The sequence below is a fragment of the Bos indicus x Bos taurus genome, chromosome 11 (assembly GCF_003369695.1).
Source record: "Bos indicus x Bos taurus breed Angus x Brahman F1 hybrid chromosome 11, Bos_hybrid_MaternalHap_v2.0, whole genome shotgun sequence".
Lineage (NCBI taxonomy): Eukaryota > Metazoa > Chordata > Mammalia > Artiodactyla > Bovidae > Bos > Bos indicus x Bos taurus.
Genome location: NC_040086.1, coordinates 24,555,861 through 24,583,102, shown reverse-complemented (window position 1 = coordinate 24,583,102; position 27,242 = coordinate 24,555,861). Strand labels below are relative to the sequence as shown.

The 27,242-nt window shown below is 35.5% G+C and overlaps 1 protein-coding gene across 9 annotated transcripts in view; it reads right to left on the bottom strand.

Annotated features, from left to right (window-relative positions):
* The window catches only part of EML4 (EMAP like 4), a 154,730-nt gene that overhangs the window by 97,795 nt on the left and 29,693 nt on the right, over positions 1 to 27,242 (bottom strand). For 2 of the 9 annotated variants that reach the window (XM_027555103.1, XM_027555105.1), the window contains exon 1: positions 3,079 to 3,227. The exons of 5 other annotated variants lie outside the window; for them this stretch is intronic. In XM_027555103.1, the coding sequence (XP_027410904.1) occupies positions 3,079 to 3,145 (67 nt within the window). In that variant the 5' untranslated portion in view covers positions 3,146 to 3,227. Of the gene's footprint in view, positions 1 to 3,078; positions 3,452 to 27,242 lie in introns of those variants that run through there. 2 more of the 9 variants (XM_027555111.1, XM_027555102.1) reach the window with 2 other exon arrangements.

The window sequence follows — 27,242 nt, the reverse complement described above, 5'->3', positions numbered from 1 at the left end:
CTCATTTATAATCTTGAAAAGGAAAACTAAAACCATGTGAATTACTATTTTATGCTCACCAAACGGGCAAAAAATTTAAAGCATGACAATATGAAATATATCAAGTATTCCCTAGGATAAAGAGCAATATGAATTCTCATATATTACCGGTAGGCAGTGAACTGTTTCAAGACTTTGAGCTAAAAAACAACAACAACAACAAAATACAACTTTGGCCTCATCCGGTAAAATTGAAGATGCACACATCCCATGACCCAGCAATCAGACTCCTGGTGTATAGACCCTGACCTACAGCAGGGTTGGCAATCTTCTTCTGTGAGGGCCAGATACTATAAATATTCTAGGCTTTCAGACCACATAATCTCTATAATAACTACTCAAACCTACCTTTGTAACACAAAAACAGCCATAAATACGTAAATGATTGGGTGTGGCTATGTTTCAATAAAACTTTTCTTTTCTTTTTTTTTTTAACTAAAACAGGTGGCCTACCAGGCCAATCTCTGCTTGTGCATACGCACACCAATAGAAATGTTCAATAATGTCCACAACAGAAACAAACTGGAAACAATCATTAGCTGTAAAATGTATAAACAAACTGTGATACAACATCCAACAGAATACTAGTAAGTGGTAAAAATAAACTATGGCTACATGAAACATCATGTATAAACCTTAGGAAGTTCAAAAAATACAAAAGTGATATATTGTTTAGAATAAACCCATAAAGCAAGGGAATGATATATACAAAATTTATGACAATAGTTACTTCTGATAGTGTAGAGCAGGGGATAGTAAGGAAGGTATCCACAGATAATAGGATATCTGTGTCATAAAGACAATTAAAACATATTGTGTTATACTTTTTTGAGGTGGAGGTTAGTGACTTTTCTGAGAGAGGAAGGGGAATGCGAATAACTAGACTACATAATTAATTTACTCATTTTGTTTTAGAACAATGAAACCAGTTTTTCAAATTAAATCCCCAAACAGATAAAAATGGAGTTTCACTTCCAAAACCCTGAAGTTTTGTGTCATAAAAGCAACTAAACCTGTGGGTTTAATGATTGTTTTGAGGCCTAATGGAATGACCTAAGATTAGTTGTTACCTATGAATTTTGGGGGGGGAAAAAGTCTGTTTCAAAAAGGCATATGATATGAGATACAATACCATCCAAAGAACAAATACTAAAAAAAAAAAAAAAAATTAAAAACCATTTCTGATCTCCCCTTCCTACAACACTTAGGTTAAGACACGGATCAGACCTTAATGAGCAGAATGGTAGTGATGAAGATCAGAAGAGCTAATATGGTGAAAAACCACGAGAAATCATATTCCACCATGCACTGTTTAAAGTTTAAAAAAAAAATAGTCAAGGCACTAGCCTAAATCACTACTAATGGTGAACTGATTAAATAAACGTCTGTACTAGGGTACCTCATGGAGCTCTTAAAAAGGATGTTATATATTTAAAACCACAAACTAGAAAGTTTAGTAGGTATAACAACATACTATAAAAGAGGGGAAAAATTGCAGGCAACATTTATAGTGTAGTTATATCCATATAGAACTGTATACCCACAAGCATACATACACATACAGTTGTATAGAGGCTGGAGGTATGTGTCTGGCAAGTGGGATTCTGCTTCCTTATATTCTTATTTTATATGAATTTTCTGTGAAATATTCTTCATGAACACAACATACAACTATTTTCTCAGTAAAGAAAAGCAAAGCTAATTTAGGCTGTGATGTAAACCTAATTAGTAATGCACCCAAATTTTAAATACAAATTTGGTTAATGTGTAGATTTTTATGCACAGTAAATAAAAACATTTTTGTAGAAGTCTGTCCCATGATGTTTAAAAGAAATATTCTCAGGTTAATGAAAGACACAAAAATCAATATAATACATCCAAAGGAAAACTGGATGCCTTTAAATTTCATTTCTTCAAAAAACAAAATCACAACTGATTTGTCACATTAATAAATTCCCATCAGAAGGCATTTAGCAAAATAAATGGTTTTTTGTTCTAAAATGGAAATGGTTGTCTTCAAATATTGTCTTTTAAAGACAATATTTAAGTATTTTATCAAAAAGTTATGCACTATTAATTCTACACCAGCCACAATTTACTTTGGAAATAAACCATAAGAAAATACACTAATAAAAACAGAGCTCATATGAACATATATTTATGTAGGAATTAATGTTTCATATTTATCTTAATATTTTACTGCTAGAAGTCAAATTTTTCCTCTCAAAGAAGTTTTAATTAAACAAGCCACTGTTAAAGTTTGGATATTTTATTTCTTTAGTAAATGACAATATTAATTACCTCCAGTTCAGTTCAGTTGCTCAGTCGTGTCCAGCTAGTAATAATATATGAAAATAAAGAGTATCTGTCTTCAACTGAGTAACACAAATAATACTGACTTATATTTTCTATTTTAAAGAACTCATTTGTTTTTCTTACAAGATATTCTTACTAAAAAATCCCCCAGTAGTATAAATTATAAAAGGAATTGTGTTAAAATAAAAGAAAATATAAAACCATTTTTGCCATTGCACTCTAAGCATGAAGGCTAGTCCCAGGAAAGGACTTTACTTCCTTCTATCACTAGGATTCATTCACAATCAGATAATTCTACTTTGGATGTTTTTTTGGTTAGACTTCATAGAAGCAAAAGTCAAGCTTAATTACACAATTCTCATTTCCTATTTTTAAGAGACATGCTTTTTTTTTAAAAAAAAACTACTTTCCAATAAAAGCTGTTTTTATTTTTTCCCTCACAAACAATGTAATGACCACCTTTTGTGGGGATAGGGAAAACAAAGCCTATTCTGCCCTCACAACAGGAAAATACTTCCTTAAAGGGGGTACAATCTTAGTCATTTATAAAAGTAAGTAACCAAATATTTATGCTATTACTGACACATATATTTAAAGGAAGCTGGGGGGAGGGGGAAGGGGGGAAAGAAGGGGCCTAAATTCATTCCCACATCCTCAGATTTCTTTTGTCACAAGTAGTAAAGTTTGTGACACATGTCTCCCAGAAAAGGAAAGATACGTTACCAGTACAGAAGTTTGAGAGTGTAGAGGAAGCACATACTGAAGCGAGACTAGGCAGGCTGTCTTCCATTCTTGCCACCTACGTTACAAGCAATATAAACCAGTTCTGTCCACGTTTCCTGCTGCCTTCCCAGATAGTTCCAGAGCAAATCCCAGCTCTCTAAATCTCACGACATACTTTACATTCTGAGGAAATCCTCCCGGTCCAGATGGCCTACCACAAAGCACTTCTATGTTGGCACAAATAAAAACTTCTTAAGATAGTTCTTCTCTTGCCCCTTTGCTCTCTTATCTAAAGAAAAGTCTTCTACTTATTTAGAGACAAAGAACTGAAGGAGAGCAAACAGCACGCAGGCAAAAGGAGGGTAAAGACACAGAAAACTAAGGCTGCTTTCGGGAGTGGCTAAATTCCAGGCACACGCAGAAACACATGAATTAATGAACCCATGAATATTCACTACAGTTATTTGGTTGTCCTCAGGCACTACTTCTCTGATCATCTTTCAGTTGGTTAAGAGTAATGAATACAAAACTCTGCCTTCTGAAACTGAAACATAAAACATTAGTTTCTATAATTAACAGAACTAAAGCCCTTCAAATGAGTATTTTTCTCTACTAGGAAACAAACAATGTGTGTGCAAAGTGGCAAGCCACATTTCCTTTTGCCTTTGTTTAAAATAAAATGAAATCCACATGAACTGTAAAGAAACTGAAAGAATGGTCACTTCATTAATTTAAAAAGCTTAAGTGTTAAGACTAAGTTGGCTGATTTATTACAAGTATTTCACTAGAGTAAGATAATGAATACGATTAACAACGGGAACAGTCATTTTTCTTAATTCACTAATTTTCCAAATTATTTTAAAATAATACAATTGTATAAGTAACCTATAATAATTTACTTCTGGTCAGACATTCCAATTTTAAACTACATATGCTTACAATAATACAAGTGTCTTTAGTCTCACAAAAGTATGTAAAAGCAGGTGAAAGTTAATGAATACAGTATGTATTTATTCTTTTGATAACTACTTTTAAAGCTAAAGAACAAATTCATGGAGCTAAGTGTCAAAACAAAACTACTGATGGATTATCTCTTCAATTTGTTGCTTTTAAACTTTTATTTATAATTGAGAGAAGCGAATTTAAACCAAGCCAAAGAAAAACAGAAATAACAGGACTACTATCAACACACACACAAAATACTGTAAAACAGATAAAACCTAAACTAAACGGAACATTAAGAGCTATGCTACAGAGATTGAGATAAGGATAAACTAAAAGCAAAGCTGATAATAGAGGAATGAAACAAAATGATCTAGATTAATATTTACAGAAGCCTTTACAGAAGAGCAGGAACCACCACGAGTGTTTCCTCAAGTGAGACTTGGGAAAATACTTCTCTATAGATTAATACCTGGTATAGATTCATCAAGATACAGGAGGAGCTCCTTGGAAGATTAACAGGAATTAAGTGTGCTGGGAGGTGTGCAATGTGTTTGAAACAAAGGACATTTAGGCAGGACCATGTAGAGTGAATAAAAGCAGACCGAAGGGAAACAGAATGATACAAAGGAAATGCAGTGCCAGGCGCAGACTAGGACAGAGTTCAAATTCTTGCTATTGATTGGTAAGAAGCTCTGACGCAGACTGTACTTTACTGTCTCTCTTCAGTCAACAGACAAATATAAGACTGCAGTTTTATAATTTAGGTCTTAACTACTCTTCTTTATAACAAATGTAGCCCTATTAAACGACTGCTCACAGACTCCTAAGATTATAGAACTGTCAAGAAGTTCTGCAACCTAGTGCTCTGTAACCAATTCATAACCAAAAGGCTCCTCATACAGGACAGCACCTGGGGTTCTTTTCACCACCTCCCATTTGCAGACTGCTACTAATCTGTAGATTATATACCTTGGGCATTTCTTTCTTCTCAAATAAAAATCTGACTTCAGACCAGAAAGTATTTGGTTCCTAAATAGTTTAGTTTCTTTGCTTAGGCACCTCTTCCCTCTTTACTATTACAGTCAGTCTTTCTAAAAGGCCTATTCATACCTTCAAGTATCTGAGTACTATGAGGTACAGAAATTATTCAAGATGCTGAGGTGGGGAATTCCCTTTGGCCCAGTGGTTAGGACTCCAAGCTTTCATTGCCAAATGCCCTGTGTCTTGAGTAGCATCTCTTAAAGTCTGTCCTTTAATTTCTAGCAGGTAAAATTTTGCTAGTAAAATTGCTTTTAATTTGGGCTTCCCACATGGCTAAGTGGCAAAGAATTCACCTATAATGCAAGTGATGTGGGTTCGATCCCTGTGTTGGGAAGATAACCCACAGAAGGAAAGGGCAACCCATTCCAGTTCTGCCTGGGAAATCCTATGGACAGAGAAGCTTGGCGGGCTACAGTCCATGTGGTTGCAGAAGAGTCAGACCCAACTTAGCAACTAAACAACAACAACAGAGATACAATTTACACAGCTGTGCAAGTTAGTACTCATTTGTGTCTTAATTTGGGTAGCATTATTTCTTTAAACACAGAACAAATTTTTAGATTTCTATAAAATACTTATTCATTCTACATTTTACTGAGTGACTAATTTGTAAGGCACCATATTAAATCCCAGGAACACAAATTCAAATTCAGCTCTTTCCGCTTTGAAAAGTAAAGACTTTTAAAGGCAAAAATTAAAAACAGATACTATAATAAGAACCCAAATTAAGAAAAAAACATGAAAAAGATAGGAGTTTGCAAACTTCTGTTTGTAGGGAAGAAGGGAAAACAGATCAACCTCCCTGATTAGGGACATACAATTAAAATCATAAGCTTCTATTTCATAGCTATTAAGTAAACAAAAGCTGTAAATTCTGGCAACACCAAATATTGGCATCAGAACTTTTATACACTTTGGAGGGAAAATGTACATTAACAAACTACTTGGGAGAATAAGCTAGCCAGGTTTACTAAATTTGAAGTACGCTTACTCTACAAGCCAGCAATCCCACACTCAAAAATAGGCCAAGGTGTGGAATAGACATTTCTCTGAAGATATATAAATTGCTAATAAGTACATGAAATAATGTGGAGAAATTAAAACCCAGTGCACTGTAAATGGAAATAAAAAATCATGTAACTGCTGTGCAAAACACCCTGGTGATTCCTCAGAAAGTTAAACAGAGAACCAGCAATTCCACTTCTAAGGATATGTACCCAAATGAATTGAAAGCAGGGACTCAAACAGCTAATGTCAGTACTAATATTCATATCAGATTATTCACAATAGCCAAAAGGTGAAGCCACTGAAATGACTAGCCACAGATGAATGGATAAACAAAATGTGGTATATACAAATAATGGAATATTATTCAACATTAAAAAGGAATAAAACTGTGACACAAGCTACAGCATGGCATGTAATTATTATGCTAAGTAAAATAAGTCAGACACAAAAGGACAAATAGCATATGATTGCATTTAAATGAGGTATACAGAGTAGCAAATTCAGAAAGACGGAAAACAGAACAGAGGTTACCAGGGCTGGGAAAAGAGGGGAATGTGGAGTTAGTATTTAATGAGTACAAAGTTCTGTTTAGAATGACAAAAATGTTCTGAAAATGGACAGTGATAATGGTTATTCGACACTGTAAATTTTATACCTAAAAATGGTTAAAATAGTTAACTTTATGTTATGCATATTTTATCATACCAAAAAATATCACAATGTGATATCACTTCACATCTATTAGGATGGCTATAGTCAAAATGACAATTACTGTTGGTGAGAGTGTGGAGAAAACTGAACCCTCATACACTGGGCTGCTGGGAACAAAAATGGTGCAGCCACTTTGGAAAATAGTCTGGTAGTTCCTCAAAAAGTTAAACACAGAGTTACCACATGACCCAGCAATTCCCTCCTGGGTATATACACAAGAGAAATGAAAAGGTATCTCCACACAAAAACTTGCACACAAATGTTCATAGCAGCACTACTCATAACAGCCAAAAAGTAAACATAACCCAAACACCCATTTATTTATTATAAAGATATTCATTCACATGGTATAACCACGCAATGGAATATTATTCAGCCATGAAAAGAAATGAAGTACCGATATACGCTGTAACACAGATGAATCCTGAAAACATGCTAAGTTAAAAGAAGTCAGTCACATACTGTGTGATTCTATTTACATTAAACGTTCAGAACAGGCAAAGTGGACTAGTGGTTGCCTACAGACTATAGAAGGTGGGGGAAATGGGAGTGACTGCTGAAAAACACAGAATCTTCTCTTAGGGTGATGAAAACGGTCTAGAATTCATTGTAGTGAAGGTTATACAACCTTGGGAGTATACTAAAAACCACTGCATTATATACTTTAAATGTATGGTATATGAATTATAGAGCAAAAAAGCTATTACCCAAACAACAACAAACCATTCAGTAAGCAACAAAAACTTTCATTTCATAATTTAAATTGTAAATTCCCTTTAAAAGTATAAGTAGAGTTTCCATTTTCCCCAACTGACTTGACTAGAGCTTCCTGGGGCATTACTGAGAATGTGAAAAGCACACAGGAATCACCTAAATAAGAGTACAATGGGGCGGGGGTGGGGCGGGGGTGGGGCGGGGGTGGGGCGGGGGGCAGAGAAAGAAGCTGGAATTGTAAGAACAACTACAACTTTTTCATAACGTAGGTAACAGCCGGCGTTGCTTAAAAGACTATTATGTCTGTTTACTAAGCTATCCAAAGATTAAGAAAAATATAACGGCGTTTGTCAATAAACATGTTACTCATTGTATCTAGATGTGTTTAGTGAGGATGTTTTTCATATACTGAGAGAGATCTGGGCTAAGTAGGTCAAAATCTCTCACACAGTACTCTTGTAAAAGGGACAGACTTCTTGTAAGCAAGGAGAGGAAAGATGACTGGCTAGCGTAAAATTTTGCAATTTGTGACTGCTGACACTTAAGATCTTAAAAAACAGAAAAATGAAATGTTGAGATGATGAAACTTCAGCTCCTTTAAAGCACATCTTTACAAGTACAAATGGCTTCGCCTCTTTAGTCAGCAGGAGACTGAAAACTAAAATAAGTCTTACTGCTCTTACAGGCAAAATTTTTTTAAAATGACAGCAAATAGTGTTAGGACACAGGCAGTTATACCGGTGTACTTGTGAACTGCTACAAATATTCTGAAAAGCAATCTAGTAATTGCTACTTAAATAATTAAAATTACACATATGTACTCTGATGCAACAATGTCTGTAGTATGTATAAACAGACCTAAAGGTCTATAAAAATGAGATCAGGTGAATGAAATATAGTATCTAAATATGGAATATTACACACAATATATCAGTGTGGTATCAGTATGCTATCAGTGATCGGCAGATAAGTGGAAAAAGTCACCAATAAGATGATGCATATCCACTGTATAAACAGTGTATTTTATGTTCTGTTTTTTGGAAGGAAAAAAAAAAATAACGAAATCCATTTATACAGAACAAGGGTCGGCTAACTTTACTGTGAAGGACCAGAAAGTAAATACGTTAGGTTTTGCAGGTCAGAAGATCTCTATTCCAGTCATCACACACTGCTCTTGCAGAACAAGCAGCGATAGACAGTATCTCTACAAATGGAATATGTTCCAATAAAACTACATTTATGAACACTGAAATTACTACTAGAATTTCCTGTAACTTTCATGTGTTGTGAATTATTATTCTTTTGCTTTTTTTTTTAACCGTTTAAAGATATAAAACTTATTCCTGGCTAGGCTTCCTGGTGGCTCAAACGGTAAAGAATCTGCTTGCAATGCTGAAGACCCAGGTTTGATCCCTAGGTTGGGAAGATCCTCCAGAGAAGGGAATGGCAACCACTCCAGTATTCTTGTCTGGAAAATTCCATGTATACAGAAGCCTGGAGGGCTACAGTCCACGGGGTTGCAAAGAGTTAAACTGCAGATTCTGTGCAAGAGCCACAGTTTGTCAATTTCTGATGTAGAATCAAACTAAATGAGCAAGTATATATTTATAATTTTAAAAAATATAGAGTACTTTTAAGAGCACCTCTTCTTAAAGGATGGTAATCAATTTTATTGACAAAGTAATTTTTACTAATAAGACTAAGAAACACCTTCATAAATAAAGTAGACGGCATACTGATTTTATGACTCTTTCTCCATGGCTACAGAGAGAGGAGAATAAGGAGAAAATAAGGTAACTTCAAATTTTTTTGAGCCCAAAGTAGAGAATTTGGCATTTCATGGTAGTTCTTCCTGCTTCAAATAATTAAATCCTTGCTTATTTAAAGGGAGTGTTCTCAAGCTGGCAGAAATGATGAAGTTCTACCATAAAGAACAGAAACACAGTATCTGAGGAAAAATACAAGACTACTCAGTCAACAGTTCTGTGACAGGATAAATATGTTCACATTTTCAGAAAAACTTTCCTAGGCTTCCCACAATAGAGCACATTTCTTAAAAAATCACCAACACACAGTATTCAAAGGATTTGGGATTGTGAATAAGGAAGTGACGACAGAAAAATTATTTTCCAAGCTTGTATCTCTTATGCTCAATGCTATATTAGGTCTGTGCTGTGCTTGGTCGCTCAGTCATGTCCGACTCTGCAACCCCATGGACAGTAGCCCACCAGGCTCCTCTGTCCATGGGGATTCTCCAGGCAACAATACTGGAGCAGGTTGCCACATCCTCCTCCAGGGGATCTTCCCAACTCAGGGATACCACCCAGGTCTCCTTGCAGGCGGATTCCTTACCATCTGAGCCACCAGAGAAGCCCATATTAACTCTATGGGGTGGCACAGAGTCGGACATGACTGAAGCGACTTAGCAGCAGCAGCAGCAGGATACTGAAGTGATGTAAGAGATAGTCCTTACCCCCAGGGAATTTTCAAAGATGCAAAAATCCTAAAGAAAATATTAACAAACCAAATGCAATAATATATTAAAAGAATAATAATCACAGTCAAGTTTAATTTATTGCAATCAATGAGATTTATCACATTAACAGAAAATAAGATCATGTTCAACAAACACATTTCATAAATTTAACAACAATTCAAAACAAAAATGTAAAAATACTATGAATAGAAGGGAACATTCTTAATCTGATTAACTATGAATAGAAAAGAACATTCTTAATCTGATGAAAAGGCATTGTGGGAGATCATATTTTCTACGTTTCTCCCTAGTTAGACACACACATACATTTATGTATTAAAAGTATGTACATATGGCATCCCAGTGCTCATCTAACAATGTGACTGACAGATACTCCTTTAACCAAAAAGCAGGGTTTATATTTCCTCTTCTTGTATCTGGCCAGGGGCCTGTGACTGCTTAACCAGAGAATGAAAAAGTGATGCTTACATGACTTTTGAGATGAGGCTGTAAAACAGATACAGCTTCTTCCTAGCCTTCTCTCTTTGGAAATGTTTGCCACCATGCAGTGGGGAAGCTCACACTAACCCACTGGGAGAGACCACATGAAAGAACTCAGGTTGGAGCCAAGGGCCAGCATAAACAACCGGATATACAAGTAGACTGGCCTTCAGATGATTCCTTCCCACTACTTTGTATCTTGCAGCCAAGGCATGAGACAATACAGAGTGGAGACAGCTTTCCATGGTAAGCCCTAATTCTAAATTCCTAATCCAAATCCATGTTTGAAATAAATGTCTGCTTTATGCCTCTATGTTTTTAATTGGTTATGTAGCCATAGTAACCAGTTCAGTTCAGTTGCTCAGTTGTGTCCGACTCTGAGACCCCATTGACAGCAGCATGCCAGGCCACTCTGTCCATCACCAACTCCCAGAGTTTACTCAAACTCATGTCCTTTGAGTCAGTGATGCCATCCAACCATCTCATCCTCTGTCATCCCCTTCTCTTCCCGCCTTTAATCTTTCCCAGCATCAGGGTCTTTCCTAATGAGTCAGTTCTTCGCATCAGGTGGCCAAAGTACTGGAGTTTCAGCTTCAGCATCAGTCCTTCCAATGAACACCCAGGACTGATTTCCTTTAGGATGGATCTCCTTGCAGTCCAAGGGACTCTCAAGAGTCTTCTCCAACACCACAGTTCAAAAGCATCAATTCTTCGGTGCTCAGCTTTCTTTATAGTCCAACTCTCACATCCATACATGACTACTGGAATAACCATAGCTTTGACTAGACAGACCTTTGTTGGCAGAACATACATATACCAAACATGCATATACCAGAAAATGCATACACCAAAACCCAAAAAACTACAACATCATATTTAATGTTGAAATACTTTAAGCCTTCCTTTTGAGATAGAGAACAAAGAAAAAAATAAACCAAGGATACCTACTTTCATTACTTCTATTCTGTATTTCAATTCTACTCAAGTAATAAGACAAAAGAAATAAAGATTAGAAAAGAAATAAAATCATTCACAGACAATACAATTAGGCATATAAAATCCTAAAAAATCCTAATAATTTATTTTAATTAATAGCAAGCTTAGCAACATTGGATACAGATCAGTATACAAAGCAAACTGTATCAGTACATCCTAGCAAGAAACAGAAAAAGAAAAAAAAGTTTTAAGACATTATTTACAGTAGTACTAAAAAATAATACCTAGGAATAAAAATTAATAAATGACATTCAAGAGCTCTACATAAAAAACTAGTAAATACTATAGAGAGAAGTTAAAGACCTGAGTAATAAGATAAATATACCATGTTCATGGATTGAAGACTCAATGAAAATATGCCACTTTTAACCAAGCTGACCCAGAAATGTAATGCAATACAGAAAAACACCAATAATCTGTGTGTGAACACCCTGCGTGTGCTCATGCACATGAAATTTGGTAAGCTTACTCTAAACTTTATATGGAAAAGCAAAGGGTCAAGAATTACTAACATCCTCTTGAAAAAAGGAAAAAGGTAGGAGGACTTGTTTTAAATTAGATATCAAGACTTACTATGAAACTATAGTAATTAAGACATAGACAAATAGATCCATGCAAATGGAACTGAAAAGACAATCCAAAAATACGCACACTCATGCAGACCAATGGCAGCACTTTAGAGATCAGAGGAAACAAGAATCATGCCAATAAATAATACGGGGTAACACGAATCTCTGTATGTGGGGAAAAAAGAAATGAAACCTTACCCTCATCTCAAAACGTATTCAAAATAGAAATTTCAGGTAGATTGTTGATTTAAATGTGAAAGACGAAACAATAAACCTTTTAGAAGATACTTAAATAAGACATGAAAATCACCATTGATAAGTTAAAAGGTTGATAGTGAGATTAGTCTTAAAATTGAGAATGTTTAGTCATAAAAAAATATCATTAAGAGTAAAAAGTGGGGGACTTCCTGAGTGGTCCAGTGGTTAAGATCTGCCTTGCGCTGCAGGGGGATGTAGGGTCAATCCCTGGTCGGGGAACTAAGATTCCCACATGCTGTGGGGCAATTGAGCCCACAGGCTACAACTACTGAGTCCATGGACCACAACTAGAGAATTCATGCACCGCAAGGAAAGATCCTGCATGACACAACAAAGATCCCGTGTGCTGCAGCTAAAACTCAATGCAGCCAAATAAATATTAAAAAAAAAAAAAAAAAGAGTAAAAAGGCAAGCCAGAACAGGTGAAAGTGGTTGGAATATACAACTAACAAAGGGTTCATATCCTCAATATACAAAGAATACCCACATATCAATTAGGAAGACAGTCTGACAGAAAACTGGGCAAGAGACCTGAACAGGAACTTTTCAGCCAGATGGTCAATAATAAATACACAAAAAGGTGTTAAATCTTATTAGTAATTAAGAAAGTACAAGTTGAAACCACATGAAACTACCACTGTACACTCACTAAATGGCTTAAAAGACTAGCAGTATTTAGTGCTGCTGAAGATGTGGGATGACAGAAACTCTGGGAACTGCTGGTAGGATTATGTACTGGTACAACCACTATGGAAAACTATCTGGCGTGATCAATTAAAGTGGAATAAATACATTTCCCATGACCAAACACTTCCAGTTCTATGATTACACCCAAGAGAAATGTGTATACATGTGTACCAAGAAATATGCATATGCATCAGAGCAGCATTATTCATAAGAAGACACTGGGAACAAACAATATCCACCAATATCAGAATGGACAAATAAACTGTGGCATATCCATATAACCATGACACTGAATGAACTACAGCTACATACAACACAAATGAATCTCACAAGCATAATACTGAGCAAAAGAAACTAGACATAAAAGAATATATGCTTTGTGATTCCACTTAAAAGTATAAAACCAGGCAAAAACTATACATATTGTCAGAAAACAAAACAGAGGCTATTATTAGAGACGTGAGAGGCGATAGTAAGCGATAGAAGCATAAGAAGGTGGGGTCTTTTGGAGTTTGGGGTATATTCTCTTTATGGATCTGCATTATGATTACATCTCAGTTGTGTCCGACTCTTTGCAACCCCATGGACTGTTGACTGTAGCCTACCAGGCTTCTCAGTCCATGGGATTTTCCAGGCAATAGTAATGGAGTGGATTGCCATTTTCTTCTCCAGGGGATCTTCCCGACCCAGGGATTGAACCTGGGTCTCCCACATTGTAGACAGACGCTTAACCAGTCTGAGCCACCAGGGAAGTCCTCACTTACATATGTTATACAATTTAAAAATTTTTAAATACTGAGTTCACATTCCCAATATATGTGTATTTTTATACACATATTAACTGTGCTAATATGTTATGAATACTACAAAACATGTAAAAAATAAAAACATGAAAATTATGGAATAAAGATAAATGATATCTTAAATATCTTGCTAATAGTAATAGCTTAGTTTCTGTGTGTATCCTGAAAAATGGCACACTTATTTATTCCAAGTGAAGCAAATATTTTAATCTTGTGGTTGCCATTTTTTTAAAATTACTTTCACACACTCCCAATACATTGCCTTATTTTCCCAATAGGACTTAATCCCCAAGGTGTTTATAATATTTACATTTTATGCAGACCTGGAGTGGTGAATAATATCAAGACATGACCGAAAAAACTACTTTTTGGCTTTTCAATCATTAGTTAATAGTTTAAGACAATACATGTATTTAGGGAAAGAGTCACACAAGTCTTCTCAATAATATTCACTTTAGCAAGATGATTTACAGATCTGATTAGATCACTGATGTTAAGACTGTTATGTGGCTGACAAAGAGCTTGAACTAAGAGCAGAAGGATTGACTGTACCATTTTCTTGTTTTCCTGTGCTTGATTTACAAACATTATTAACTATGGTTTCTTCAAAGAAATTTCTCAAAGCCACTTATTTATTTTGTGAGCATTAGATAATATGACAAGTGTTAGTCACTCAGTTGTGTCTGATTCTTTGACTCAAGTGTTATTCCAATCGTGTCCTGGACGGTAGCACGCCAAGCTCCTCTGTCCATGGAATTCTCCAGGCAAGAATGCTGGAATGGGTTGCTGTTTCCTTCTCCAGGGGATATACCTGACCCAGGGATCAAACCCAGGTCTCCTGCCTTGCAGGCAGATTCTTTACTGTCTGGGCCACACGGGAAGCCAGACGCACTTAACAGAGTACGGGTAAATGGCAATATGCTGCAACACACGGAGAGTACATGAAGGAGGGTTCTACTGTCAATCCCTGTGCAGTGTGGAATTCCCACTCCTCCTTTCATGATAGAAGACCATCCAATGTAACAGACTGAATGAGGGAGCATGTTAATTGTTCTTTTTAATATTGGTAAAGCACAGTTTCTTTCCTTTATTCTACTTCAGGTTTAAAAGGTAAATTTTAAAATTCTAAAATTTTTTCTTTTACCACCAAGAAATCATCTACAAGTCACTCTGAAAACCACTGTCTTATTAAAGGACAGCAGAAAAGTGACCAGATCAAAATTGCAATTTAAGTAGCTCATCGCCCCTGCCAGCTAAATGGAGAATGAATTTAAGGCCAAGGATAGGTTTGAGAGTTGAGACTAGAATCCAGGCACAGATAAGGAGCTGCTAGGACCATGAAGGCTAGAGGTAATGATAGTCTAAATAAAGCAGTGGCAACCTAAATAATGGGGCAAAATAGATTACTGTCAGTGACGGAGCTGATGGGTAGTTTTACCCTCCCCCTTCCCTTTACCTCTAACTACTAGCTTCTCTCTCAAAAATGCCCAAAGAGCAACCTTCTTCAACTATACTAAATATACATACATACATATAATTGATATGGATAATCAGTATTTTTAAATCACAAGTATTATGTGTGCATTATATGTAAATATCATTTTAGAGAACTTTGCTGCTTTGAATCATCTATAACAAACAGTAGGAGTGAAAATAATGCACTTATTAAATAGCAGATTAAGAACAAATCCTCCCCCCTCACAAACACACAAACTGACACTCTTAAACTGTTCTTATATACAACAGAAATTTCAAAGAAGGTACTCTTGGCTGCAGAAGAGTTTCAAATGCTCGTGCACCAAAACAAACCCAAAAACACAAAATAAACTTTTTTTGGAAGCTTATGTTAAATGTAATGTCATTTTTTAATTTGTGAAAAGCAAAACAAACATCAATGTAAAAACTAAAGCAATCTAAGATTTGCAGAACTTGGAAATTTATAAGGTAGTCCTTTTCAAAGACATCTGATATTTCCTTATGAAAAGGGGCTTTTCTCCAATTGTTGTTTTCCCAATAATTAATCAATTCAAGGTCTAAAACTAAACTTATTACTGGCTTCAGAATTCACTTGTTTCTGTGTTCACTGTTAGTTCCGCACTGCCGAGATTCATAATTGTTTAAATGATGTCACTGATGAACAAGGTAAATGTATCTCACTTACATTTTTAGGAAAATGCAAAACAACTTACTCAATTGTACTATACCTATACTAAAAGTTTTCTCTGATTTTCAAAAAAGCAAAGGAGAAGCCACTACCATCCTACTGGATGAAATCCCCAAAGCTCAAATATTTTTATTGTCAAAGTAAAGCACCCTCAAAATTTAAAGGAATATCCATTTACTCCTCATATGAAATTGTATTGTGTTGTCCAGATAGGAACCAAGTGTGAAAGGCTGACACCAAAGTAAATATGATGAGACAAATTTAATTCTTCTTTCCTCCACCATCTATTCTCTTCACACACATTCTGGAGGATACACATAAACAAGAGATCCACGTAGTAATTTTCAATTGCGGAACAAATTGGATGTTCTAGAGCCCACTTTGTAGAGGATGATGCAATCTTATGGGATCACCCCAGATCTGACTCAGATCCATAAATTAATCCCAGGATCAATCATCCATTAGAGGAATTTTCCAAAAGTGGGATGATCAGAACCTAGATCAAATTCCTCATGTCTTCTCCAAAGTTAATTCAAAATTCAGATCAAATCCATTTTCTCTAGTTAAGCAATTAGCTATAATATTTGTTGACAGATCTGATACTCGGGCATATGTTCTAAGAGTCCCGGCAATCAATTTATCGATAGGTCGAATTACCTAACTACTCATTAAGACTATGAATATATGCACATACAAACAAGATCTAATGTAGTTCAGAGCATATTTTAAGAATCCCCAGAGAGCATCTTTTTTTCCTAACAGAAAGCTCTGTTCAGGTCTGTATTATGTAAATAACTTAATTCAGGCACAGTGAAGCCTAGAAGACAAATGTTAGGTTTCAAGTATCTAAAGTTACTCTACAAAAAACAGTAATCATCTGTTTCCACAGAGGGTCAAACAAGATGAAATATACTCAATATATAACATGAAAAACAGGTCTTAGAATTTTTATTTCACTGGTAAAAGTTAATTCCAGAAGAATAACTTTTAACAAGATCTGTTTTGTCTGAAAAATCTTTAAATAGAACAAGATTTAACTGCTTTGACGGGTTAAGTGTAATCCTATATCACTGTGCCAAGTCTGACTCTCTGTGATCCTAAGGACTGTAGCCCACCAAGCTCCTTTGTCAATGAGATTCTCCAGCCAGGAATACTGGAGTGGGTTGCCATGCCCTTCTCCAGGGGACCTTCCCAACCCAGGAATCAAACCTGTGTCTCTTACGTCTCCTGCATTGGCAGGCAAGTTCTTTACCACCACAGCCATCTGGGAAGCCCATATCACTATAGTAGAACTCATAAATTATCTCCTACAAGACTCTTATCCCTAAGATTACCAGATCTAATTTTTTTGAATCTCTCTGATCAGCCGATTATGCTTAAAATGGGAGAAAATTTTGAAACTACCACTTATGAAAGTGTAGTGAACTAGTTACTGCTTCTCATAATTCATAGAGGAGTTTCACACCAAACAGGAATAAAATTCATTGAAAATGTAATATACATATCTAGTCCTTATACTTCGACACCAAAAAATTCTAGTATGCTTAAAATTGTAGGTAGACTTTAGGAAATTTACTCAGCCCAGGTCTGAGAATACTGGTGAAAATGAAAATTTACTTAATTGACAAAAACATTCCATCAAACTTGAAAATAAAATTTTTTTCTAACTTCCTTATTTGCTTCTGAGGCAGTTGCAAAGTTAATCAGAACTGAAGTTCATCTTTGTTCCTTCTAACTTTTTTGTTTCTCTGCCATTTCATCTGTTTCAACAGTTAAGGTCGTGTAAATCAGAGGTGTGGGATAAACTTTGCATATAACCAATTTCACACAATAAGTGTAATATTTCATTGGGTTCAACAGCTTTTCTCAATTGAAAAGCAACTGTTCAAAAGTGGCAGGGTTAAAAACAGTGATCCAGATATTCAATAAAATACCACTCATTCATTATCAAGCTATAATATAATAATCTAAAATCTTTCCAAAATTCAATAAAAGATTTAAAACCTACATATAGTTGAGGCTTGAACAGCATGGGTCCACTTATATACATATTTCTTTTTCAATAGGTACTACAGTAATACATAGTCCAAGGACTATTATCCATGGCATAATGTATGTATGTGGAATCCAGACACAGAGAAAACAGGGATACAGAGGGCTGACAATAAAGTTACACACAGATTTTTTTACTCCCTGGAGGGTCAGTGCTCCTCATCCCTGAGTTGTTTTAAGGGCCCACTGCGCAATACATCAGAAATAACTATAAAAATACTAGCAATGGAAAAAGAACAAGAACACATTAATGAGAACAGCTGTGCTTATGCTGGGATTGTGAGTGATTGTTTTTATAATTTAAAAAATGATTTCTTTTCCTCCAAAGATCTTATTGAGACTGTGAAGCTTAAGAGTTGTGAAAAACTACACCAAAGTTTGGCTGGATATGTGATGAATAAGGCAGGTTGAAAAGTTCCCAACATAAAAGTTCTTAAAGAGAGATTCTTTATATATTCTGTTTTCCAAGGTAAAAGAATCAAAAGGAAAAAGTAACATATCTACTTCTGAGTACCTACATCTCTTAAAGTCATCAGAAAATAAGACAGACTGATGACAGATAAACATGTGATAACCCAAGAACAGCAAAATGCTAACTACAGAACCTAAATGGTGGTTATCTAGGTGTTCATTGTAAATTACTTCATCTTTTTTGGTACATTAAGTAATTTTCCTAAAAGAAAAAAAAATATCTGAGGTACATACATTTCTAGGAAAAATACAAATTACAGAATACTCTGGAAGATTTAATAGAGAAAAATATTAAGATAATTGGATTACAGTATTTGAATGCCATTCTGTTTAAAAAATGTTTTCTATATCTACTATGCAGTTATAGATCTTTAGATCCTGTAACGTATCTAGTCTCTAAAGATGATGCCCCAATAAACCACACCTGAATACATGAATAAAGTATTCATGACTTTCTACTTTCAAAGTCGTCTTTGAATCTAGGGTGGCCCTGTGACTTGCTTTTTGATTAACAGAAGTTGTATAACTTTCAAGACTATATATTAATATGCCTTGCATATTCTAAGATTCTGGTTTCTTTCTTCAGGAGTACTGACCTGCCATTTATAAATCTAACTAGTCTGAGATATTATGCCAGAGAGGCCACATACCCATGCTCAGTTTGATAGTTTCAGCTAAATCCAGCCTGAGAGCCACTCAGATGTGTACCAGACATGTAAATGAAACTGTCTGACCTTCTAGTCGAATATAACTGAGTGACCTTAATGTAGAACTGCCTAGTTAAGCTCTGCCCAAGTTTCTGACTCAAAATAATATGATTTATAACAATGCACTTGTTCTTTAAAGCTTCTAAATTTTGGCGGTGCTTTTTAAAAACCAGAATACATAAATAAAATACCTTAAATAGTAAATATTTAGTCCAAATCCTTCATTTTTATGAACTGATCCATCCTCAATGTACTGAAAAATAAAAAAGGACCCTATAATATCTAGGCTAAACAGGTAAAAATTAAAAAAAAAAAAAAGAGAGAGAAAAGGGCTAGTTAGAAATATCACTTCCTAGTCTATTTAAATATATAGATCCCACTCACTGTATAATAAAAACTCAGCTAAGCAACAAATAGCAAGTTATTTCTTAAACCATTCATTTTTTATATATTGGGTGATATTTACAGAAAAGCAAATGTGTTGATGTATTATTTGCTCTTTAAATCCATAATGAATCCATCATCTGACACTGTCAGTTATCTGTGACTCCCATCCAAGTTGCTATCTTAAAAAGAGTTAAAAGAATTAACTGCATCTAAAATAATAAAATGTCCTTTAAGCCTCTACAGTTTCGGTTTTCAGTGACTTGTTGGGAAAAATTTTAAGGATTGCAAACTTGTATATGTTATTCACCAACTGACACAATACTTGACATAGGCAGTAAAACAAAGTTTATGACTATATGTGTAATAGGTGCTTGACAAATGCTGATGGAATGAATATAAAAATTCTACATACTCAGCTTATAAATTATGTGAGAGAATCATAAGTTGATGTATTTAAATAACAACACAGTCATCAATACCCTTAATTTTATACTTATTTTAAGAAAACACAAAAGTACCTTCTAAATAGCTATAAAATATGAAATTAAGACTCTAATTCTTATATCTACCCTAGAACTGAAAATTTAGAAGATATTAAATTGCTGCCCTTATTAATCTTTTACTTCTTTAATATGTATGCTTCTGGAGTTTTTTTCATGCTATTAAAATAATAATTATCCCTTTCTTCCAGTAAAGGCAGCAGAACAAGATTCAAACGGCTGCTGGCAGAGAGGAAAAAAAGGGAAACATTAGGCTACTTTAAGTTGAAGAATCCATTTGTAACTTGAAGGCTCATTTAATCAGTATGTTAAAGTATAAATTAGAAATACTCAATCCCTGAAGATTAAAAAAATATCAGGCATGCTTAACTTTAAGGTAGTTCAATTTCTTTCCCTTTTGATTTTTCCAACAGAGGACTAGATAAATCAATGTATATTTATACTAAGAACTCTACACAATGAAAATGAACAAGGTACTGTGTTAGCTCAATTTTAAATATAAATTTTAAAAAAAAAGTGAACAAACTACAATACAAATATAATGTTGAGGGAAAGAAGCCGGACATAAAAAGCCATACTAAGTGATTTCAAAAATAGTCAAAATTAATCTATGATGTTAGAAGTCAAGACAGCAGTTATCCTTAGAAAGGAGAGGAAAAGGAGTGACTATGAATCACCAAAGGGTTTCTGGGATTCTGGTAATGTTTTGTGATTCATGTTCTGTGTTGTTATAATCTGTGTAGTTTTTCTGTATGTATACTATACTTCAATTAAAAGCTTACCTGGATTGAAAGAGTAGCACCGAAACATACACATTACCATGTGTAAAATGGACAGCTTGTGGGAAGCTGCATAACACAGGGAGTTCAACGCCAAGCTCTGTGACGACTTAGAGGGGTGGGACTGGGGTGTGGGGAGGATTCAAGGAAGAGGGGATATATGTATACTTATGGCTGATTCACACCTTATGGCAGACACTGACAAAACACTGTAAAGCAATTACCCTCCAATTAAAAATAAATTTTGAAAAATGAATCAATAAATGAAAAAAATAAGTGTACTTGATGGAGGGTGGGGAAAATTCTAAGATTTTAATTTTTTTACACCTGAAGCAGAGGTTTTCCAACACTTTATTCTTGATACTTTAAACTAGTTTGCTCATTTGTCTACAGAACCATGGCATAAAATGATACAATTATAGAAGGTGGCTTGGAGATCACATAAGCCAAATGAGAATGCAGAAACTGACTTCCAAGATTACATAATACAGGGCAGAACTAGGACTAGAACACAGGCCTCCACACTCCTATTCCAGTGCTTTACCACCACACAATACTGTCAAACCCTCTTTCTCTACTAGCTACTTTTACAATGTCTGCGGATGCATTTTCCTATTTCCAAGCCCTGATGAATGGTACATGCTGCCCTAGAAGAAACACTGGCAAAGTGATGTAGATACATAAATGCAAGAAAGGGATCATAATCTGCCTTACTACCTTACCAAATAATATACATAGAGTAAGTGTATCTGTAAATGTTATGTCAATGTCATGTCAACATATCTGTTAATCTGGATAGGAAAAAAAAAAGTTCTAAAGAGAAGAAAATCAAGACAGAACTTTAGCAGCAACTTGCTGGGAAAGGGAAGCTTCTAACAATGACACCCCCCCCCCCCCCCACCAATAGTCTCAAACATTTATAAAACATTCTGATTTCTTGTGATAAAACTTATGTAGCTAAGTGTTGATGTATGGCAGAAACCATTACAATATTGTAAAGTAAGTATCCTCTAATTAGAAATAATAGAAAATAAAACTTATGTAGAAAAACACATTTACTGCATTGTCAATTTTTTAATATATTTTTCTTCCTTTTCTTTAAAATATAGTTAAATAAAAAATTTCAATGGATACTGACAGGTAAACTTGGAAGCCTAACATTTTATTAAAGATGACTTTAAATACACATTAGTTCAAATTTCAAACACCATCAACTATAAGCGAAAAAAATACAATTAGAAAATTTTTATTAAGAAATTAAAACCAACAAAAACATTATAATCCTTAACAGATGATCCAAAGGCCCAAAGTAGTCAAGTACCACAATGGCTAAAGAATGCCGTTATACATGCTTACATACTATTTTTAAGTGGCTTATTGTGTGTCTGGGAAGAAAATATTACTGTTTGCTGCCAGCCTAAGCTTATATTACCCACCACACAAAAGATAAATCTTACTCTTGTCAGAACACTGACAACACACTATGCAGTAACAAGAGCAAAGTTATACAATTTAAATTCAATTATTTCAATGAGAAAGTAATATAACCTTCCTAGGAAGATAAATTTCAATGTCTTTAATAACATTTTATTTGCAGTAAAATATTGGAATTCTTTGTAACACTGGCAGCTAAAAAGTAGACTAGCATCTACAAACTACTATAAAAGTGGAATATAATCCACGAAACTTGAAGATGGAGAAATATTCGCAAACTTTAAATATCCAAGTCCTTTAATAATTAGGACAGATCCCCTTTCAGTTCAGTTCGGTCTCTCAGTCATGTCCGACTCTTTGTGACCCCATGGACTGCAGCACACCAGGCCTCCCTGTCCATCACCAACTCCCAGAGTTCACTCAAACTCATGTCCATTGAGTCGGTGATGCCATCCAACCACCTCATCCTCTGTCAACCCCTTCTTCGTCCCACCTTCAATCTTTCCCAACATCAGGGTCTTTTCACATGAGTCAGTTCTTCACATCAGGTGACCAAAGTATGGGGGTTTCAGCTTCAGCATCAGTCCTTCCAATGAATATTCAGGACTGATTGCCTTTAGGATGGACTGGTTGGATTTCCTTGCAGTCCAAGGGACTCTCAAGAGTCTTCTCCAACACCACAGTTCCAAAGCATCAATTCTTTGGCCTTCAGCTTTCTTTAATTGTCCAACTCTCACATTCATACATGTATACTGGAAAAACCGTAGCCTTGACGAGACAGACCTTTGCTGGCAGAGTAATGTCTCTGCTTTTTAATATGCTGTCTAGGTTGGTCATAGCTTTTCTTCCACAGAGCAAGCATCTTTTAATTTCATGGCTGCAGTCACCATCTGCAGTGATTCTGGAGCCCCCCAAAATAAAGTCTGTCACTATTTCCACTGTTTCCCCATTTATTTGCCATGAAGTGATGCAACCAGATTCCATGATCTTAGTTTTCTGAATGTTGAGTTTTAAGCTAACTTTTTCACTTTCCTCTTCCACTTTCATCAAGAGGCTCTTTAGTTTTTCTTCACTTTCTGCCATAAGGGTGGTATCATCTGCATATTTGAGGTTATTGATATTTCTCCCAGCAATTCTGATTCCAGCTTGTCCTTCATCCAGACCAGCATTTCTTAGACCCCCTTCAGGCATGGTCATACTTTAAAGCCATGATTTTAAACTTCATTACAAAAGATAGAGGGAATCCATTGGTTCAGATACTTTTAAACTACTCCAATATATATCCCAAGTATATATTTGCAGGAGACCTGGGTTTGATTCCTGGGTTGAGAAGATCCCCTGGAGGAGGGCATGGCAACCCACTCCAGTATTCTTGCCTGGAGAATTCCATGGACAGAGAAGCCTGGTGAGTACAGTCCATTGGGTCACAAAGGGTTGGGCATGACTGAGCAACTAACCCTTTCAGTTTTACATATATCCACCCAAGAGAATTTCCTCATTGTTCTACAGATAACAACATTCACTCAATTCACTTTCTGGTCTAAAACAACTTTGCCCATCTCCCATATTCTATTTACCTTCAGGACTCACTCACTCCTTTCTCATCCCCAAGAAGTTATTTCTTTCATTCTATTCAACACTGAATCTTTTCTTTCCTAAACTCTCATAAACCTCACCTCTATCATTTAGTACTTTCTACTGAAACTCCAGTACTTTGGCCACCTCATGCGAAGAGTTGACTCACTGGAAAAGACTCTGATGTTGGGAGGGATTGGGGCAGGAGGAGAAGGGGACGACAGAGGATGAGATGGCTGGATGGCATCACTGACTCGATGGACGTGAGTCTGAGTGAACAACGGGAGTTGGTGATGGACAGGGAGGCCTGTCCATGGGGTCGCAAAGAGTCGGACACGACTGAGCGACTGAACTGAACTGAGCAGTATGTGACTGATTTTTCTCAACTGTGCTTATAGACTGTTAACCAGATTCAACTGCAAGCCCCTTCACAATAGAAGACCGTCTTTCATATACCTCCCACAATACTCGTGACATTATAGGCATTTCAATAAATGTTGAGGAAAATACTAAAAAAAAAAAAAGTTGTAACTGCAAAGAAAGGCCTCTCCAATGAAGTATACGCTAGAGCATGAGAGACAGAAGTTTACACAAGCTTCTTCCAGATTTCTTCAAGAAAGTCTGTTTTTAATAACTATAACACATTCCTAATATTTAAACACAACTGATTTCTAAGATAAGCATAAGAATATTCTATAATTTTACAGATATAATTTTGAGTGATATAAAATTTTATTTTATTTTAGATGGGCTGTGAGGTTTGAGGGATCTTAGTTTTCCAACCAGAGATTCAACCCAGGCCCTTGGTGAAAGCAGAGTCCTAACCACTGGACCGTAAGAGAATTGCCTCAAATTTTATTTTTAAATAAACTCATCTAAAAACTAAGTCCTTTTATAGTAGTAGAAAGTAAGTTCTCAAAATAAAAAAAAGTTGAACAATCTAAGTATCAAATGAAGTAGTATTGGATTATAACCCAAAGTATAAAGTAAATATCCATGAGTCCAAACTGATAGGAATAACTGAATGACTTAACTAATGGGGGAGAAGAGAGAAATATCCCATGTAGAAGAATTCCAAATAAACTATTACATGAAAGTAGACGGCCTTCAAGGAGATAAGAGCATTAACTCCTTATTCCTTAAGTATGGGTTGTACCTTCGAAAGAGTAGTTATAGAAAAGTGGGGTAGTAACTTTACAGTGGAGAAGTCTGAAAAACATCTCAGCCAAGAGTCATAAATCATGTTGCTGCTATGCATCTTGATACGATGGGAATGATACTTTATCTCTTGAGTTTTTACAACTGATAGTTGTGTAATAGTTCTATTTTTCCCAACTATAATTCATTGATGAACCCATTCTCTTCCTCACTAATTTGAAATGTAACCTTTATCATATGTTTAATGCTTTATGAGTCTGCTTTTAAAATATTTTTCCTGTTTATGCAACTACCAACACCACATTTTTTGATTACTATGGCGGTGGCTCAGAGGTTAAAGTGTCTGCCTGCAATTCGGGAGACCTGGGTTCGATCCCTAGCCCTGGGTCGGGAAGTTCCCCTGGAGAAGGAAATGGCAACCCACTCCAGTATTCTTGCCTGAAGAATCCCATGGACAGAGGAGCCTGGTGGGTTACAGTCTACGGGGTCACAAAGAGTCGGGCACGACTGAGCAACCTTACTTACTATGCGTCTGGATAAATGTCCAGGTCTGTCTTGATCACTGTGCTATCCAAATTCACTAGTGACTATTACAACTCTGCGATGATTCAAATTTTATTATTTACCAAATTAACGTAAGTTGATATCCCTTAAGTTAATGCAGGTAATGCCCTCAACTATTTCTTACATTTATTAGCTCCACCGCAGGAGGTGGTCCTCTTAAGAAGAAAAAGAACCACTTTAACCAAGTGATCAAACAAAACATCAAAAATAACCGGACAAACAAGTATCATGTGTCCCTTATATGATGCACTCTAAAGATACAACATCACTTATAGACTATTCATGTGCTAAAATTCATATCCTGTATCTAGTCATGATGAAACATAAGACAAACTCAAACTGGCAGGCATCCTACAAAATAAATGGCTGGTAATCTTCAAAATGTTAATGTCATTTAAAAAAAAGACTCAGGAATGGTTCAGTCCCAGATTAAAGCAAGCAAGAAGACTAAAGAAACAAAAAACTAAATGCAATGCATGATCCTGGACTAGAACTGGGTGTGCTGGGTGGGGGGCGGGGCAGGTAATGCTACATGGAACCAATCAGTGAAATATAAATTATGTCTACAGATTTAAAACAAGTATTGTACGAATGTTTATTTCCTGATTTTGACCACTATACTATGGTTGTATAATGCCCTTATTCTTAGAAAATGTACACTGTGGTATTTAGGCACAAAGGGCAGTAATATTTACAACTTACTCTCAAATGGCTCAGTAGGAAAAAAAAGGTTTAGAGAAATAACAATAAAGCATATACAGCAAAATGTTAGTAACTGTGAATCTGAGTGAAGAACATGAAGTTCTTTGAATTATTCTTATAACTTTTCCTTATATTTGAAGCTACTTCAAAATAACAGTTGAAGAAAAAGGAGAAATAATGCACATTAGGGAAAAAAATCACACATAAACATGGAATTTATGAGATTTTTACTTTCTTCCTAAGTTCTACAATACTTCAAAACAAGTACAAGATATGTTCTCTGTTCTCAAGGAGTTTTCCATCTGGCTGGGCCGACAAAACAAATATGTAACATTTTTATAAGGAATATTACAAAGCAGTAACTGTCAAATGTGTGACAGAAGTAATGAGTGCTAGAAATTTAGAGGGAAAAAAAGATCATGATGAATAAAGTGGTTCAACTGAAAGAAGAGAGATTGGACTCAGGTCTTGAGCTCTAAGAAAGATCTGGCTAGGCAAAAAAAAGAAAATTCCACAGTGAGAGAGTATTTGTGGACAACTGAGTAACAAAGATTGACTACACAGTCTGTTAACACTGGGGAATGAAAATCAAGGCTGGAAAGAAAGGCTAGGGCCAAATTATGGAGCACTCTGAATCCTACCCCAAGAAAACTGGACACTGTCCTACAGGTAATAGCCAACCACTAAATGATTCTGACATAGCATTATTAATACAAGTAATTTCCCCCATTTCCGTCTAGAATCTGATTTACTCAACTTGACAATTCCTAAAAAGAATATTTCCTTTTGTACTAACATATGTTTTGATTCTTCCATTTGTGTACCTGCTGACAGAGAATTTAATATCACACTTATATTGACTGCTTATTGTGGATTAGGCAAGTCAAGGAAGGTGACTCAGCACGAATCATATAATCCCTATAAATGGCCGTTTAATTCCATCAATACCTAATCGTTATTGA